The sequence below is a fragment of the Peromyscus leucopus genome, chromosome 9, assembly GCF_004664715.2.
Source record: "Peromyscus leucopus breed LL Stock chromosome 9, UCI_PerLeu_2.1, whole genome shotgun sequence".
Taxonomy (NCBI): domain Eukaryota; kingdom Metazoa; phylum Chordata; class Mammalia; order Rodentia; family Cricetidae; genus Peromyscus; species Peromyscus leucopus.
Window position 1 is genome coordinate 60,486,896 of NC_051070.1, and position 19,695 is coordinate 60,506,590.

Sequence of the window (19,695 nt, forward strand, 5' to 3'; positions counted from 1 at the left end):
TCTCAATATGTTGTTCTAAAAATATATATATATTTTAAAACTTTACTTAAGTCTTTCCTAAAATCTTCATTTATCTTTTCAAAAGCAGTTTCATACCAATAGACACATGCAAACACATTTGTGAATTTTAGAATAAGAAACATCTTCAGACTTTGAGGAATCTCAGGTCAGTCTATTTCCAGGACTATATATTTTAGAATTCATATTGGTGATGGTTAGAATGGGCAAGGTTAGAAGATAACATTGTCTAAGGAGTCCAAGTGTAAAATGTTCCCTTTTTGTAGATTTGTGTGACAAAAGCTATTAATAGGATAAGCCTATGAATTACTTTTTTTAATATGAAAGGTATTTTTGACATGCTATTTAAAATTTGATTACTTATGAGATACAGTTGTATTTTGAAAGACCTCTTAATTGTCAGCTTAGTGACTTTTCATAATGAAAATGTATTCTAATCCTTATATACTTGTCTTTTCTGAAATGTGTACCTTAAAAGACTATGGAGTCTTTTCCATCAGTTTGATTTGCCCAAATACATTATGGGGCTTGTGGTAAAGGTCCTGACAAGGATTTAGAAGGATTATATTTTCTACAACACTTTATTACTAGTTTTAAGTATGTGAGCAAAGGTAATTGTAATATTACCTGTTAGGTGTTACCATTTATGGTTAATGAATGACAGAACTGATATTGGTTTGTTAAAATGCTTTTTTCATCTTAAAGCTTTTGAGTCTTGTTAGATATTAGAAAACATAAACAAGATTAAAAACTTCAAATACAATTATTTCAAAGTTAAAAACAATTATTTTAAATAAGAAAGTTAACTTGATTGCGTACTCAAAGTGCTGAGGAAAGTTAGGCCGTAAGACAGTGGGCAATTACCAAGGCTATGTTCATGAGATGGCAAGGTTTAGTGCTTTTAGATTGCCAAGATTTAGCAAAACAGTAATTTTCATGGTCTTTGGTAATGCCTAAATTGTAATAGTTCATGGTCATTTATGTACTTTTACAATTGTAAAAGTTTGAATTTTTGACCAGTAAGTTAGAAAAAGAAGGTATCAATATGCAGAAAAATGGCACTAAATGAAATAGTAAAAGGTCTTTATTTAAAATACTTCTACTTATTCTAACTTTTATTGTTAATCCAGAATGGATAATGATAATGTCTGATCTCAAACAAGGTTATATAGAATGCAGATCCTAATGTAAAAAGGTATTATATTGTGTTCATAGAGTTTCTGGTTTAATGAAATGTTTTTGGTAAGTTTTTAAATTTGTTACAGTCTGTATTTTCATCCATATGTGACATCTGCTTTTTATGACCCATATTAACATGCTAAAGCCATTGTCTGTGTGTGCAGCTCAGAAGGCTTATGGACATTTTGGGAGTACTGTGGAGGTAGAGCTTCATACTACTTGCCTGGCATATATAAACTCCTGAATTTGATCTCTAGCACTACAGAACAGATAATAAAGCCATTTTTGAAAGATAGGTCTGGATAGAAAACTAAGTTAAAATCCATTAAAAAAAAAACTCTTTAAAAAGTCTTGAAACTAACGTTGTCTTACCCAGTTAGGATTTACTTTCATCCATAGCATATGGGACATAATACCCTAGTTTTGAAATTTTTTTCCCTTCAAAAATGTAAAGCTTTGTCACTAAATTTTGTGATCTGTTAACATATATCAACTAGGTTTTCACTATAGGGAAAGCCTTTGCAGAATTTCATGATTTTGTTTTAAAATTTTTAATTTAAAGAAGTAAAAGTGTGTGTGTGTGTGTGTGTGTGTGTGTGTGTGTGTGTGTACACACACACACACACACACACATATATTTGAGACAGGGTTTCTCCGTATAGTTTTGGTGCCTGTCCTGGATTTCGCTCTGTAGACCAGGCTGGCCTCAAACTCACTCCCGAATGCTGGGATTAAAGGCGTGCACCACCACTGCCTGGCAAAATCTTTTTTTATTATTTACATTTTATATATGAGTGCTCTGCATATATACTTGCATGCCAGAAGAGGAGTCAGATCCTATTATAGATGGTTGTGAGCCACCATGTGGGTGCTGAGAATTGAACCTCAGGACCCCTGGAAGAGCAGTCAGAGCTCTTGACCACTGACCCATCTCTCCAGCCCGTTATATTATGTGCATTGGTGTTTGGGTGGGTATGTGTCTGTCTATGCATCACAGATATACCTGGTACCCTTGGTGGCCAGAAGAATGTGTTGGGTTTCCTGAATGAGTTAATGAATGATCAGTAGTTGACATATAATACTGGGCATTAAACCAAGGTCCTCTGGAAGACCAGCCAGTACTCTTAACTGCTAAGCCTTCTCTCCAGTACTCCTATACTTTTGTTTTTAAAGACAGCATTGTAAGTTCATTCTTTTGAGAGCCTGTTTGTGATGTACAGAGAGAAGTAACTAGAGTCATCCTACTTAATCAGACATTTATGGTCTGCTTGGTGTAGAGCATTTAAAAATCAGTTTGACTTTTGAGTTCAAGAAATGATTTAGGGGGCTAGAGAGATGGCTCAATGATTAAGAACACTATCTGCTTTCAGAGGACGTGGGACAATTCCCAGCACTTACATGGCAACTCACAGCCATCTATCTGTAACTTGAATCCCAGTAGATCTGTCACCCTCAGATAGCAGACACACATTTGGTATAGATATGTACATGCAGGCAAAACACTCATACATATAAAGTAAAATAAATAAATAAAGTGATTTAGCCAGATTTGTGCCAAGGTAGTGTCTGTAGATTCTGTGGGAGTCAGCAACCTAAGGAGATTATTACACTTGAGGATAGGATAGACAGATCTGAGTGAGTTGTTGAGGCAAATTGAGTTTTAAAAACTTTGTGTGTGTGTATTTATTTTTTTGAGACAGGGTTTCAAACTTAGACTTATCATTTGTACCTCACATTAGGATATGCATTCAATATAACCTTGTTTGAGATCAGACATTATCCATTCTGGATTAATAATAAAAGTTAGAATAAGTAGAAGTATTTTAAATAAAGACCTTTTACTATTTCATTTAGTGCCATTTTTCTGCATATTGATACCTTTTTCTAACTTGTTCTGTCTTTAAAAATGTATTTACATTTTTGCATTTATTTTACTTCCTTGTCATCTTTCAAACATTTTGCTGCATTAATTTTCCCACATTAATATTGCCTAATCCCTGTAATATATAGGTTTTTTTTTTTTTTTTTTTTTTTTTTTTTTTGGTTTTTCAAGACAGGGTTTCTCTGTGTAGCTTTGCGCCTTTTTCCTGGAACTCACTTGGTAGTCCAGGCTGGCCTTGAACTCACAGAGATTCGCCTGGCTCTGCCTCCCAAGTGCTGGGACTAAAGGCGTGCGCCACCACCGCCCGGCTATATAGGTTTTTTATTCATATTATTAATGTTCTTCAGTAAAATTATTCTTGCATCTTCATTTCTCTTTCTATGGTAGTATAAATTCTGTTTGCCTGCTGCTACTATTTAGGAGTTACCAGAATGAACTTGCTAATCTTTTTCAAACTTTAGAATCAAGTTTAAATGTAAAACCCAAATTCTGTTTTAATTATTAAATTAGACTTATCATTTGTTCCTTAAATATTGTCTTTTCAGAAAGTCAAGCATTAGTAGTTTTTTAGTTTTTATGGTGAAGTTTTTATCTCTTTATTATTTGATTTAAATGAAATTCCAGAATAGAGTTACCTAGTCATTCTGTTAAAATAAATTTGTTAAGTCTCCCTAACTTTATTTTCTCCAGTACTACAGATTGAGTTTATACTTTTGCTCAAGTCTTTTTATTCTATATTTTTAATGCTGTTAAATTTACCACATAAGAAATTATAGGGCTGAAAAAAGGGGTCATATTGGCATACAGTTCTATATATAGTAGAATTAACTTGAAAATAAAATGTTTCTTTAGTGTATAATTTTAACATTTTTTTTTATAGAGACCTCGATTATGTACAGATGCACTAGGTTTTTGCATACTACCTTTTTCTGTTTGTTTTTGAAGCAGGGTCATAATAAGTGTAGCTTCGTTGGCATTGAAATGGCCATGTAGCTCAGAATGGCCTTTTAATTCCCTGTCCTCCTGCCTCTCCAACTAAGTGCTGGAATTATAGCTGTTAATCCCTATGCCAAGCATACACTTGGAGATTTTTAATGTTTTATTTTGGAATTTTAAGCATATTTTAACTTCCATGAATATTTGGGATTTGGTAGTAAATGTACAGTTGTAGTCTTTTTTTAAAAAAATCTAATCATTATTTTAAAAGTGATAAAATTTTAAGATGTATTAAAAATAGAAATAAGCAACTTTAGCTAATGAGTTTCTAATGAATCCTTTGTGTATAGTCAGGCATACTATTTTAACAGCATAGTTCAAGATGAGGGTTTTAGAGGCTGGAGAGAAGGCTCAGTGATTAAGAGCACTGCTGGCCATTACAGAGAACACAGATTTGGTTCCTAGCATCCACATGGAATGTCACAACCACCTGTAACTCTAATTTCAGGGGAGCCAGTCCTTTCTTGTGACTTCCTCAGGTACCAGACACATGTGCACATATATACATGTAGGCATAACACTCATATACATAACAAATCTTAAGAAAAAAATGACTACTTTAGAATTTGATTAAAAAAAAAAAAAAACTGTGCTGCATCATTTGAGGTCTTAATAAATGTACTGTTTCCAGATTCTAAAACATAAAACCTAAAATTCCAGTTTTGGAATATTGACTCTGGAGGTAAGCCTATTAATTTTATTGAAGTCTTTATTGACTGCAATAATTATATTTTGTTTGGAATCTCTAACTCACCAATTGTATATCCATTTATATAACTTAATGAACAGCCCTACCCTTAGGAAGGAGTAGCAGTATTTCATGTTTAGGAACCTTGCTGATGTGCTCTAAAGATATAACGGTTCTACTTTTCAACATTCCTTTGCTTACAGCTGTTTATTTGAAATGGAAGTTTTAGATTGAAGAAAATCATGAGCTAGTTTTGGAAATTAAAAAATCTTCCTGCTCTTGGTGGTAGCTTTGGCCTAGGGATATACATTTTAATATCTCATTTGTTTATTTCTGAGCATTTCTTCCTGTCATATAGCAAAACACTGAGGTTGGATAATAGATAGGTGTTAAGTGAAGATGTTGTAGTAGGAGAGGCAGAGAGCTGACTAACTCTTGGTTCACATTTTTTCTTCAATAGAAGCCTCCACTGTAGCCAAATAGTAGTAGCCAGGCTTTGCACATGTGTGGAATGTGGTGGCATAGGAAGAAAGTTTGGGTCCACTAGGCCAGTAACAGATGTAGCCACAACCATTTGGACTGAGTGCTTAGGGCTAGTTATCTTTTGCTTCAGCTTAATTATAACTGGTTTATGGGCCCAGTACAAATCTATGTTCCTCTTCCATTGCTTTTTTTTAAGGTTTTGAATAAAATGAACAAACTTCTGTCCCTGAGATTTGTTTTTGTATTTTAAAGAAATTGACTTACAATTTTAAAACTAATTTCAAAATAATTTATTTTAACATTTCACAAGCTTATCAATATTGCAAAAATACTGTTGGTTCTAAGTGGGCTCTCTGCATTAATTCTTTTAACTTTTTGAAATTTTATGCTTTCATTGACATGTTTAACACCACGATCAGTTGTTTATTGAACTGTTAGTTTTTGTGAAGTGGGAGTTTTTACTTCATATTATCTTGGTCAGTATAAAAATCAGATTTTCTTTTCCATTTCTTTGGTTTAAATTCTAATTCCCACTGTGTACTGTGGCCTAGCCTTAAAGTAGGTGTATGTAGCCTACTGTCCTCAAAATACAGTTTACCTCAGCCTTCAAGTACTGGGATTACATTTTTGTGCCACCATGCCTGCTTAAAATCAGATAGATGTTTAAAGCAGAACTTTTTTTTTTTTTTTTTTTTTTTTTTTTTTTTTTTGATTTTCCGAGACAGGGTTTCTCTGTGTAGCTTTGCGCCTTTCCTGGAGCTCACTTGGTAGCCCAGGCTGGCCTCGAACTCACAGAGATCCGCCTGGCTCTGCCTCCCGAGTGCTGGGATTAAAGGCGTGCGCCACCACCGCCCGGCTTAAAGCAGAACTTTTATAACTTGTCATGTTTTCTAATGATTGTTTGTACTCTGCTAAGAACTTGTCAACAGGCACAGTGAACTCTCAGTCCCTCTGCTGACTGATGTCCTAGCACAGCTGTGTGTGTGTGACATAATGATGGGAAAAGGTCAGTACAAAAAGGGAGATGGGGAAGTCAGTCAAAGCCAAGTGCGTGTGAAAGTGCCCCAAGGAAACCTATTTTGCATGCTACAAAAGCAACATAAACTTTGTGACCAAGGTGAACTCCAAGAAAAACTCTTAGGCATTGTCTCCAAATTAAGTGACTCTACATACATTGTGTTAAGAATAAAAATGTATTGGGGTGGAGAGATGGCTGAAGAGGTTAAGACTAGCTGCTCTTCCAGAGGTTCTGAGTTCAGTTCCCAGCAACTACATGGCAGCTCAGTCATCTATAAGAGATCTGATGCCCTCTTCTGGCATGCAGGCATGCATGCAGACAGAACACTATTTGCATAATAAATAAATATTTTTTAAAAAAAGAATAAAAATATATAATAGTCTCTTAAATATAAGATCAGTGAAGCAAACATTATAGGCTTGGCTATAGCTAAAAACACATTGAATTTAAATATTTTTTTTAAAGATTTATTTATTATGTATACAACATTCTGCCTCCATGTAACCTTGCAAGCCAGAAGAGGGTACCAGATCTCATTATAGATGGCTGTGAATCACCATATGGGTGCTGGGAATTGAACTCAGGACCTCTGGAAGAGCAGTCAGTTCTCTTAACCTCTGAGCCATCTCTCCAGCCCGAATTTAATTTTTTTTTTTTTTTTTTTTTTTGGTTTTTTGAGACAGGGTTTTTCTATGTAGCTTTGCGCCTTTCCTGGAACTCACTTGGTAGCCCAGGTTGGCCTCGAACTCACAGAGATCCGCCTGCCTCTGCTTCCCAAGTGCTAGGATTAAAGGTGTGCGCCACCACCGCCTGGCTGAATTTAAATATTTTTAATGTAGGCTTTTGAATGCTAAATTAAATTGCTTTTTGTTTTAAAACATGAAAAGTAACTTATACTGGTAGATAACTAAAACTTCTTATTCGATGCATAAGTAGTAATACTGATAAGAGAAAGTGTCAGTTTATTACGCAAGTGCTGTGAAAAGCAGGGGAAGAACAGTGTAGAACTGTACATGAAAAAAACTATTGTAGCAGCATGTCCTGCTACTGTTAGTGATTTGAAACTCACTAATTTCTAATGTAAGAGGGCTTTTTACCCTGAAGAATAAAAATAATTCATTACATATTACCTTTAGTCATTTTAGATTTTTTTTCTTTTTTTTCTTTTTTTGGTTTTTCGAGACAGGGTTTCTCTGTGTAGCTTTGTGCCTTTTCCTGGAACTCACTTGGTAGCCCAGGCTGGCCTCGAACTCACAGAGATCCGCCTGGCTCTGTCTCCCGAGTGCTGGGATTAAAGGCGTGCGCCACCACCGCCCGGCGAGGATTTTTTTTATTTTTATTTTTGGTTTTTCAAGACAGGGTTTCTCTGTAGTTTTGGTGCCTGTCCTGGATCTTACTCTGTAGACCAGGCTGGCCTTGAACTCACAGAGATCTGCGTGGCTCTGACTCACAAGTGCTGGGATTAGAGGCATGTGTCACCGACACCTGGCACCTTTAGTCATTATTTACTTCTATAATTACTTTGTGTGTGATTTTTGCTTAACTCATAGAAGAAAGGATCTTAGTTATTATAGAGGGGAATAGTTGGCACCAAGAAGATGATTATATTTTTTCTTTGATACTTATGTGATTTTTCCAAAATTGAAAGACATTAATATTTTACCATCTATTCATGAGTATGTGTCTGTGGGTACACTCTGGAAGTTGGAGTTTTTACAAGTAATCATTCCTGTATGTTGTCATTTGTTTTATGCTGGAAGAAGGTATATTGATTTATATGCAGAAAAAAACTGGTGTGAAATCACGGAACAGGCAGCTATCCTGTTTTAGTTAATTTTGCTGCTGATAGAATACATTTAAAAGAACAGTGGTGGGCCATGTAGCTCAGTGATAGATGCTTGTCTAATGTGTGCGATTCTGATATATTCCATTGTCAGCTGCAAAAGCCATGGAGAATAGCAGTTTGATCATAGCAGCAGATACTGTTAGTTGATACAGCACAAACTATGTTGTTGTAGAATTGTATCTAGAGAATTTATGTGCTACTAGTACAACATTTATTTTCTATTCATCCATCCATCCATCCATCCATCCTTCCATTTATTTTCCTTGGTTTTTTGAGGCAGAGTTTCCCTGTGTAGCCCTTGCTGTCCTGAAACTGATCAGGCTGGCCTCGAACTCACAGAGATCTGCCTGCTTCTGCCTCCCGAGTGCTGGCACTAAAGGCATGTGCCACCACCGCCTGGCTTCATTTTATTTATTGTGTGTTTTTGGTGTGTGGAGGTTGCAAGACAACTAGTGGGGGTGGGTCATTTTTTGGCTTTCTTCTCCCACTGGGGATCTAATTCAGGTCATCAGGGTGCCTACCTGCTGAGCGCCTTTGCCAGTCCTTGTGTAACTTCTTGCTACCATGGAATAATCATGATTTAGAATTTCAAGTTCTGCTTAACATTGCTGCTTACTAATCCTACTAGTACGTCTTGTGTTACACCATTTCTTCCTGAAAATTTGATCTCTCCAAGACTTTTCGATCATGAAGTACTCTGTTACTGCCAAGATCTGTGGTAGTGGCTTTTGAGAGTGTTATGTGTAGTATAAGACTAATACAATTTTAGCTAACAGCTTTGTTACAGAAAAACCAATGTGCATCCTCTTCTGAACGGTAAATCATCTGTAGATTATAATGCCTAATTTCTTGTAAATTCTGTTATTGTAGTTGCTATGCTTAGGGAATAATCAGAAAAATAAGATAACATTTGCAGTATCGACAGTTTTTCTTTTCTGAACATTTTTAAGATTTATAGTAGTTGAATCCATAGATGTAGAACCTAAGGAAAAAGGTCAACTGTATTATTTTTGGGGTGAGCTTCATCATATACAAGGGTCCTAATTCAATAGCATTTTGCTACTTAATTAAAATTTTGACCAATTCTCTGGCATCAAAACCTAATTTTCATTGTGCTTATGTAAGAATAAGAATGAAACTAAAAAGGTGGGCAGTGGTGCACACCTTTAATCCCAGCACTAGGGAGGCAGAGCCAAGCGGAACTCTGTGAGTTTGAGGCCAGCCTGGTCTACAGAGCGAGATCCAGGACAGGCACCAAATATTATTTTTAAAGATTTATGTATTTTATATGTATGAATGTTTTGCTTGCATTTAAGTGTGTGCACCATGTGCATGCCTTGTTTTCAGAGAGCCCAGAAGAAGGCATCAGATCTTCTGAAACTAGAATTACAGATTGTGAGCCACCATGCAGGTGCTGGGAACTGAACCCAGGTCCTATGCAAGAGCAGCAAGTACTTTTAACATCTGGGCTATTTCTCTTGTTTCCAACTAGATGGTATTTTTTAATCATGATAAAAACCCAGCATAAAGTTTAGTATCTTAATTATTAAAATGTTTTTTAAAAAATTGTGTTGACTCTGGGTGTGTACACACACACTTGTGCTTACACACACATGCCATGACATGCCCTATGGAGATCAGGAACAACTTTCTGGAAATCTTTCTACCATGTGGATCCTGGAAATTGAACTCAGTTTGTCAGGCTTGGCTTTTACTTGCTGAGCCATCTCCTCGGGGCTCATAATTTATTTTTAATCTACAGTAAGCAGTGTTAAGTATGTTTTCATTGTTGTGAAAATGATATATATCATTGTTATTTATTCTTTGTTGAGACACCTTGTTGTGTTGTTCAGGCTACCCCCTAATACATTGTATGGGCTCAAGCCTACTACCTCAAGGGTCCCACAGGTAGGCAACTGCTTGACTTTAAATGTGCTCCATGAAACCACTGGAAACCTCAGGTTTATTTGAAGGAACATTTACCTTAATATAAAACTTGAAAAATCTTATTTTTAGAATTTTAGAGTGGAAGGTTTGGCTCCTGACAGCCTTAGTGATAAGGAAGACTTCATGGGAGAACAGAGATTTCGACTGGGTCTTTGGAATGAGTAGGAATAGGAGAGGTTTTCAATAAGGAATATAACAAGCATTTACTTGAGAGAGACAAAACTCAGGTGGGAGTGGACATTGCCAATATCTGGCTTTGTGGGAAAACTTCCACATTTTAGAATTTAGGATTGACTTTTAGTGGGACTGTACTAGAAGCCATAGAATGTAATGGTTCCAAAATGTGTTCTCTCTAACATGAAAAGGGAGGTTAGCAATTATGTTTTCTTTCTATAAGGGTTCTGAGACATTTCAATGCTGTTGCGCATTTAGAATTAATATCTCTTTGTGTTTCTCTTGTCTCTCTCAATCTTTCTGCTGTCTCTGTCTCTCTGGGTGTGGATGTGGAGATCAGAGGCCAGTGTCATTCCCAGTTGCTTCACTGTATTTCTTTGAGACAGAGTCTCTCAGTAAATCTAGAGTTCATCTTTGTGACTAGATAGCCAGCAAGCCCAAGAGAGCTTCTTGTTTTTGTCTCCTCAGTGTTGGAATTACAGGTGTGAACACGACTGACTAGCTTGTTAATTGTGTGTACTGGGAATCTGCAAGTTATATCCAAAGGTTTTCTTTCAGTCGATACAAGATTTCACTTTTGGGAACTATTTTTATTCCTTTGATATCAATTTGAGAAGTATATGTGCTACTTACAAGTTGGCATGACTTATCAAAATACTTAATCTAGCAGATCTCCTTTATGGTGATTAGATTATAATCATACAATTTCTGTAACTGTAAGTTCATTCAGCAGATAGTATGTGCGTTACTCTGGTAAGAATTAAGAGTAGTAAATATGAAGGAAAGGGAATAAACTGCAGATGGTTTGTGCATATAACCGTGTACCTTACTTTGTAGGTGTGGGCTGTAGACCTTAGTATCTCCCAGTCTGTGGTCTTGTTAAAGCACTGAATGACTACAGTTTACCAAGATGTCCAAGTGATTCCTATAATCATTAAACTTTGTCATATATTGATATACATCAAATTCAATAAAACTTCACTCCATTTTTGCTGCTGATGATAGCAGAGAATTTAATCTATTTGAATTTCCCTCCTTTTTCTTTTTTGAGATGGGGGGTCTTAACATGTTGCTCAGTTTAGCCTTGAATTCTGCTTCAGTCTCTTGAGTTGTAGAGACTGTAAGCATATGCATCATGCTCATCTGCAGCTTCAAACAAATTTGACATACTTGAAATTTCTATCTTTTGTCTTACTATTATTCATTGTATGTGTGGTGTGTGTACATGTGTAGAGGCCATTGATTAATGTTAGAGGTGTTCCCTATTTTGAGACAGGGTCTCATTGAACCTGGAACTCATTGATTTCAGCTAGGTTGGCTGCTCAGTGAGCTTCAGAGACTTGTTTGTTTTTGGTTTCTCCTGCCGTGACTGGGTTTACAAACGTGCACCATTGGGCCTGGGTTTATCCATGGGCATGGGATTCAAATGCAGGTCCTCACGTTTGTGTGATTGTACTGACTGAACCATCTCCCCAGCCCCTGCCTTTTTTTCTTTTTTTTAAACAAGGTAATATGGAGGGTTGGAGAGATGGTTTAGTATAGTAGTAAAGGCACTTTTCACCAAGTCTGATTACCTGACACATGATGGAAGGAGAGAATGGACTCCTAAAGTTGTCCTCTGACTTAGCACATATATGCTGTGGCATGTGTCTCCTTCGCCACCAAATTAACAACAACAAAAAGCTAAGGTAATACAAGAAATTAAAGGGTTAATAGTGGATTTGCTTAGTTGGCAACTGGGAACCATTTGTATAAAAAGGCAAGGTTGTGTTTTCTTTCCCAGAATTTATTCCCTTGAACTGATCAGCATAACCTAGTGCTAGGTCAGGATTTGAATGGAAGATGGCTGAAGTAGTTTGACCTTACAAAAAACATTTGATAGCAGCATGTCATTTTGTTCTTGACCCTCATTGTCCAAGCATTTACTTTTAAGTACTCGTTAATTTTTAACTCTTTGTCTTAGACTCCTGCTAGTTTTTCTAATCTGAGGGTAACCCTAATATTGTAAAATTAGTTTTTGTAGTCCTATCCATGTTCCTTGTCACTTGCTTAGACATTGTGATTACAGGCAATTTTGATAATGGTTATCTACCGTCCTACTTTCTTCTTCAAGAATAAACTTCTTCTTAAAATATTGTCCTTTCCCCCGACCCGTAAGGAGGAGGACAGGTGAAGCAGGACAGTGACTGCTGCTTTCTGCGCAGCCCTGGAAGTCACTTTCTTCCTGAGTCAGTTCCATGGTGCTAGATTTGAGTTGTGTGCCATTGCACTTAGCTTTTAGACTGCTGTTTTTTATTTTGAGATGGTCCTGCCTTGTTATACAGCCTGGTCCCAAATTCATGATCCTCCTTGAACTTCCCATGTGCTGGGAACACAAGGTGTGTACCACCATTTTCCTCTAGTACTGGCTTGCAGTTTGTACCATACTCAGTCTTAGCCAAAGATCACTAGGAAGTGATCTTTGGGTTTTTAAGACAGGGTTTCTTCTATAACAGCCCTGGCTGTCCCAAGAGCTTGCTTTGTAAACCAACCTGGCCTCGAACTCTCAGCCACCTGCCTCTGCCTCCCAGGTGCTGGAATTAAAGGCAGTACCTGGCTAAGATAGCTCCTGAAAAATCAAATTACCAAAATTCAACTGTTAGGGCACCATTTAAGAAATTAAATACTGGGGCTGGAGAAACGGCTCGGTGGTTAAGAACATTTGCTGCTCTTCCAGATGGCTAGGGTTCAGTTCCCAGCACCCACTTTGGGTGGCTCACAATTGTCCATAACTTCAGTTCCAGGGCATCTGAATTGTCTTTTGTCTTCCTTTGACCTCTGTGGCACCAACCACATACATAGTACATATGCATGCATACAGGTGAAACACTCACACACTTAGTATAAAATCCTTTTTTTTTTCTTTTTGAGATGGTTTCTGTGTATAGCCTTGACTGTCCTGGAACTTGCTCTGTAGACTGTAGGCTGATCTCAAACTGATCCTCCTGAGTACTGGGATTAAAGGCATGCACCACCATCACCTGGCATAAAATCTTGAATTGGAAAAAAAAAAGAAATACTTTATAAGTACATAATGTACTTATATATACATAAATATAAATGTACACTGTATAAGTCAAAACACAAGAACATATAAAGAAACGAGAAATCCATCTTTATATCTAATTAGTGCTAACCACTATTAGTGGTTACATATATATTAGTATCCTAAAAAGTTTGGTTTTTCGAGACAGGGTTTCTCTGTTTAGCTTTGCACCTTTCCTGGAAGTCACTTGGTAGCCCAGGCTGGCCTTGAACTCAGAGATCCGCCTGGCTCTGCCTCCCGAGTGCTGGGATTAAAGGCGTGCGCCACCACCACCCGGTAAAAGTTTGTTTTAAATGTGCAAACAGGTATATGTTCTGTAAATTTTATTAGTAGGAGAGATGGGGTTTAGTGAGATGCCTTAATGGGTAAGAGAGAACAGACTAAGTTGTCCTTCAGTCTCCACACATGCCTTACGGCATTCTAATACACACTCAAAGTAAATTAAATGCAATAAAAATGTTTTAAAAATGAAAAGAGATGGTATACATTGAGGGGAATTGGGGACATTCTAAGAATTGGCTTTATAACTAAAAAAAGTTAAGTGAGAATTTAAGCCTTAATACCTGTTTGTGTTTTGACTTCAGGGAAGAAACCCTTTTTTCTTGGAGCCAGCAATAATTATTACAATCACTGATGGGAGCAAGTTGACTACTACCAGTGGTGTCCAGGATGAGGTAAGTCATGTGTGTGTCACATGGGTCATACAGATGCAAGAAAACCTCTCTGTGTATGTGCATGATAGGGGATTGAAGACGTTGTAGTAGATTTTCTCTTTAGTTACCTTGTGCAATTTATAATAACCCACCTCTTGGGACCATCTGTCCTTGTTCATAGCAGTTGTCTTTATATTTTCTTGACTAGGAATCCTTTCTTTGCTAAGTTTGTGAGCATACCTCCTGCTCCAGTGTCAGTCTATATAGTAATAAAATTATTATTTTCGGGTTAAACAAAAAACAACCTAGAAATAAAGTTTTAATAATTTTACTTATTTTAGTTGATTATTATGATAGCTTTTAATCACTGACAGAAGGTCTGAATTAATAAGCTTATAGCAGGAAAGGTTTCCATCCACAGTCAGTAGACTGAGAGTTTGGGCCCTTGGGTGAGGCAGCATTGGTAGGACAGTGTGAAGGAGTGAGCTGCTCACTTCATGTGGCCAAGTAGCAAAGAGAGGTAGAGTCTGCGATCAGGTAACACTTTGAAATTTGAAGACTATCTACCATTGACCCAACTTCCTCCAACCAGGCTTCATCTCTCAGAGTTGCCACCATCACCCAATAGCATCCTGAACATGGGACCGAGACTTAATACATAGGCCTTTCCTAGACATTTCCTCTCCAGTCATGTCATCTGGGTGGTTTTTGTTTGACTAGAGTCCAGGCTGGAGTACACAGTGCCGAGAGTAGCTTGAAACTAGAAAAGGCAGGATTCTCCCGCATTGATGTTTCCTCTGAGTCGGGTAGTATGAATAATTGAGAGCTAATGTTATTTGCTGTCTGTCAGTGAATTGTGTGTGCTGTGGTAGGATAAGTTCATTAGATTAAAGGAAGCAGACTTGAGAGTGTTTTTATTATATTTGAACTGTTGGTAAATGTGTTATTCATTTTCTTCTGGACATTCTGATGTACAGGTGATCTTTTAAAGACTCGTTACTGTTTGCATTAGCTCTTAGTTTCTGTGGTATTTATTAGAGTTTGAAATGGGAAAGGTATGGACTTTAAAGAATTAGATTTAGATTTGCAATTAGAATTAAAATGTAATTAAAGATTTGGAATTTATTTCCATTTGTGTGACACTGTGGAATATAAATTACATGAGGTCAGAGTGTGTGGGTTTCTTTCTTAATTCAAGTACTTGTAGTAGTGAACTTTGTACCAGTAATCTAATTTCCCTAAATCTCTCCTTTATTGATGAAATGACAATAATGCTTGCTTTCCTTCGTAGTGTTGAAATCTAAAATGAAAAAGATGTATGTGAAAGTGGTGGGCTATAAAGAAAAAGTGTATTGTATCATTCCATCATGAGGCAATAGAAACAGTGCAGAACTTAGATTACCTAATTTGAATTAGGAGAGAAATGCTAAAATTACATTGTTTCAGTAGTTAATGTTAAAGAGATTTTAGGATATAATCATTGAGATAGCACAGAAAAAATAGATTGTAAACTATATTTAGCTATTTTATTGCCTGCTTGAAAGTGGAACTGAATGGGTTATTGGACTTTCTTAGATTTAGTTGACAATGTATAGCCATTTATGGTCCTGCCACTCTTAGTAGACAAACACTGATTGTATCTGTAATCACAAACAATAGAAGTGTCACTTAGCTTGAACTTAGAAACTCTCAAAATTGATTTTTCTCTCTTATCCATAATAATTTTAGTGTTTGTGTTCATTTTGTAGAAATTCTAAGTCTTTTTTTGTTTGTTTTTGTTTTGAGACAGGGTTTCTCTGTGTAGCCCTGGCTATCCTGTAGACCAGGTTGGCCTTGAACTCACAGAGATCTGTCTGTCTCTGCCTCCTAAATGCTGGGATTAAAGGCATGTGCCACCACACCTGGCTCAAAATTCCAAGTCTTTTTGTGGTCATTTTTTTACCTTAATGATTTTGATTAAGCAGTTTTTTCTGTTTCTGTTGTAAAATATGCCTATCTGTAAGGCTATCTATTCATGGCACTCTTTCTCTTGCCTTTCTAGAAATGCCTTTGGTGATGTAGTTTGTTCCTGTATATCTGGATCTGTTTTATTTATAAAATTCTATTTATGAGACTTCTTTAGCTTTAAGATACCTTGAAATGTACATGGGAATTGGAATTGTTGAACTTTCATTCTGATTCCTTCCTTGGGAAGGATATTACTGTGTCTTTATAATATTCTAATATTAACTTGCAAATAAGATTGAGAAGATTTTCTTGTGGGCAGAGATCTTAACCTTTCTGTTCTCCTTACTGTTGATGTAACCAACCGTCTTATTAAATAAGAAACACAGAAACAATGTAAAAGAGAAAGCTGAGAGGTCAGAGCTCAGAGCTAAAATCTCACCCTTCCTCCTGCTGTCCCAGCTTCGCGAAAAAGAGCTACTTCCTGTCTGTTCTTTTTTTTATAGTATGTAGTTCTGCCTTCTCATTGGTTGTAAACCCAAACACATGACTGCCTTGTCACTGTCTGAATGTACAGCCCCCTAGGTCTTAAAGGCATATGTCTCCAATGCTGGCTATATCCCTGAACACACAGATATCTATGGGATTAAAAGCGTGTGCCACCACCGCCACACTCTTGCTATGGCTCTAATAGCTCTGACCCCCGGACAACTTTATTTATTAACATACAATCAAAATAATATTTCAGTACAATTAGATTACCACCACACCTTACCTTGTGTAATATTTAGTATAATACTAAGAATAGAGTTTATATTAAAATATTACAGATGTTGATGTGTTGAATCTAATAGGAAGTTAAAAATTGATTCCTGTTGCTGCTCCTTACCTGAAGCAGAAAGGTCATTTATTTTTAAGGCAAGCATTTTGGATTATGAAGTTTATTCATGTTTGAGAAAGCCCCTGCATGTTTCTCTCCTCTTCTACCTCTCTCTTCCACCCAGTGCTGTTGATCAAACCTGGGGCCTAGTGCATGCAAGGCAATTGCTCTAGCATTGAACAATATCCCAACTCATTGTTTCTCTCCACTCTGTGAATATGTATACGTGCATTTATATGCTTGCTCCATGCATGATCTATATTGTTATTTTTACTAGGGAATGTCAATTTTGTGTTTACATCTCTTCAAGTCTCTTTACCTTTGCTTTTGGCAAAACTGGATTCTCTTTCTGTATTTTTGAATGAGTAAATGTGATTAATTTCCATTTAAGGAATTTTATAGAATGTGTGTATGTAATTTTTAGTGGTTTGTGGGCTGGTTTTTATTTTATTTTTTAAAATAGACTGTCTCTCTCTCTCTATAGCTCAGACTGGCTTTGAACTCATAGAGGAACACTGGCCTCAAACTTAGATCCTCTTGCTTCCACCTCCGAAGTAGTTGGATTATAGGCATGCACCACATTTGCCCCGCTGTGACTACTGTTGATGTAACCTATTTCTCTTTGTGGGTTTGTGTGTTCCACTGTCATGATGCACTTTGCTTGAGAGGTATGACATCTGCTGTGGTAGGTCCTGTCTGCTCTGTTAGTACAGAATGAGTGACCTTGCTGCGTCTCATAATCCTCATAGCATATATATGTTTATTTAGTCTTATCTTGTATTTTACAAATGAGGAAATTGAGATCAAAAGAAATAAAATGATTTGCTTCAGTTATGGTATTTGTTGCTGCCAAAATCTAGATTAGAATTAATCTAAATTGTGAAGGTATCCTAGCCCAATGGTGCTCCCCCTACTTCCTGGGTCTACCCAGCACCTCTTTGATTCTGTTGTTGAATGTGTTTAGAATTTTCTTCCATTGTGTATGTGCTGTGAGTGTATTTGCAGATACATGTTCATTCCATAAGTTGATTTTGGGTATCTTCCTCTATTGCTCTTTACCTTATTTTTTGAGACAGTTTCTTCCTGAACCTGTAGCTCACTACTGAGCAAGATGGATAGCAAATCTCAGGGATCCTCCTGTCTCTGCCTCTCTAGTGCTGAGGCTTTCCAGGTACTCACTGTACCTGGCTTTTATGTGGATACTGGGATCTGATGAGTCCTTGTGCTTGTGTGATAGGTACTTGTCTGACTGAGCTGTCTCCACAGGCTAATTTACTTCCATCTGGATTCTTACCTTTATTTCAGCTTTCTATGCAAGTATGATATAGAGAATTCTGTTCAGAATTTGTTTAGTCTCCCATAAATACTGAGCAGAGCATTCCTAGGCAATGAATATAAAACGGTAAGTCTTTGGTGTTGTTTCATGACAGTGTTTAAGTAGTGTTTTGAGTGATAAAAATAGTGATTCTAGTTCTGACTTCATACCCCACTGCAAAGCAAGCTTATGCTTTCAAGCCACTCTTCTTGCCACAAGAAAAACTGTCTTGTACTGGCTAAGTCGTTCCAAAAAGTGGAGCATGGGCTGTAAAGTGCTATAACCTTCTTTGATGGCCAGCTGGAAATGCACATTGCAGACCTTTAAACTTTATGCCATACACAGTGCTGCCTCAGTATTGGGCAAAGAAGCTTCTTTTTGCAGTGAGTCAGTCACAGTAATACAGACTCAAAACTGATCAAGGTGCTGAGAATAAAGTGTTGAGTGCTCGGCCCTTAGTAAGACATCTGTCACCCCCTCAAAGCTCAGCAAACACTGCAAGGCAGACAGACCGTTAGAGCAGAGGATGGGGAGGAACAAAAAAAAAATAGTGATTCTAAGTATGTGGAAGCACTGAAAAAGTACATTCATCCCATCTCATAGGCACTGCTACCTTTCATGTAATTGGCAAATTCTTTCTAACATTACATACAATTTAATTTGATCTAAAGATCTTAGCATAACAATTTACTGTAGATGTAACCAACCGTCTTATTAAATAAGAAACACAGAACCAATGTAAAGAAGAAAGCCAAGAGGTCAGAGCTCAGAGCTAAAACCTTACCCTTCCTTCTGCAGTGGTCCTACCTCTCCGAAAGAGACCTACTTCCTGTGTGTTTGTCTTTGTATAGTCTTTCTGTTCTGCTTTCTCATTGGTTGTAAACCCAAACACATGCTGCCTTGTCACTGCCTGTATGTACAGCCCTCCAGGTCTTCTATGGTATTGAGATTAAAGGCGTGTGTCTCCAATGCTGGCTGTATCCTTGACCACACAGAGATCTACCTAGCTCTTCTACCAAGTGCTGGGATTAAAGGCGTGCGCCATGAACGCCCAGCTCTGCTATGGCTTGCTATTAGCTCTGACCCCCAAGCAACTTTATTTACTAACCTACAAATAAAATCACATTTCAGTACAAATAAAATACCACCATAATTTACTGTGTGTGATTTACTGCATATATTTGTGAAGTTTGTATTTAAAAAGGGCCCAATATTTTTTGAGTATAAAAAAGGAGTTAGTTTAAATATTTAGAGCCATATTAAGCCTTGGCCTGAGTATGTATAGGCCCTAATTTTTTACAGCATGTTTGTGAGCAGGATAATAGAACAGCTGTGCATTCTGTCACAGCTCACAGGAGAGAAGACTGACTGCTTTATGCTGTAAAACTCTCAAGCTAGATGTGATCATTTTATATTAATTAAATGAAACATTGAGAGTCATTTAATAAAAGTCTAGGCTATTTATTGCTTGAGGTGACCTGAGTATTGTCTAGGACTTTTGATGACTGTTTGGATTGCAAGTTTAAGTGTATTATTATGGCCTTTTTGGAGTGTTTTTATGTGTACATGTATACAGCCATTTAGTAA

At 37.0% G+C, this 19,695-nt stretch overlaps 1 protein-coding gene across 6 annotated transcripts in view; it reads left to right on the forward strand.

The window, feature by feature from the left end:
• The window catches only part of Ints6 (integrator complex subunit 6), an 87,020-nt gene that overhangs the window by 17,039 nt on the left and 50,286 nt on the right, over positions 1-19,695 (forward strand). For all 6 annotated transcript variants that reach the window (XM_037208471.1, XM_028884172.2, XM_028884170.2 and 3 more), the window contains one exon: positions 13,901-13,990. In XM_037208471.1, coding sequence (XP_037064366.1) covers positions 13,901-13,990 — 90 coding nt within the window. The remainder of the gene's footprint in view (positions 1-13,900; positions 13,991-19,695) is intronic.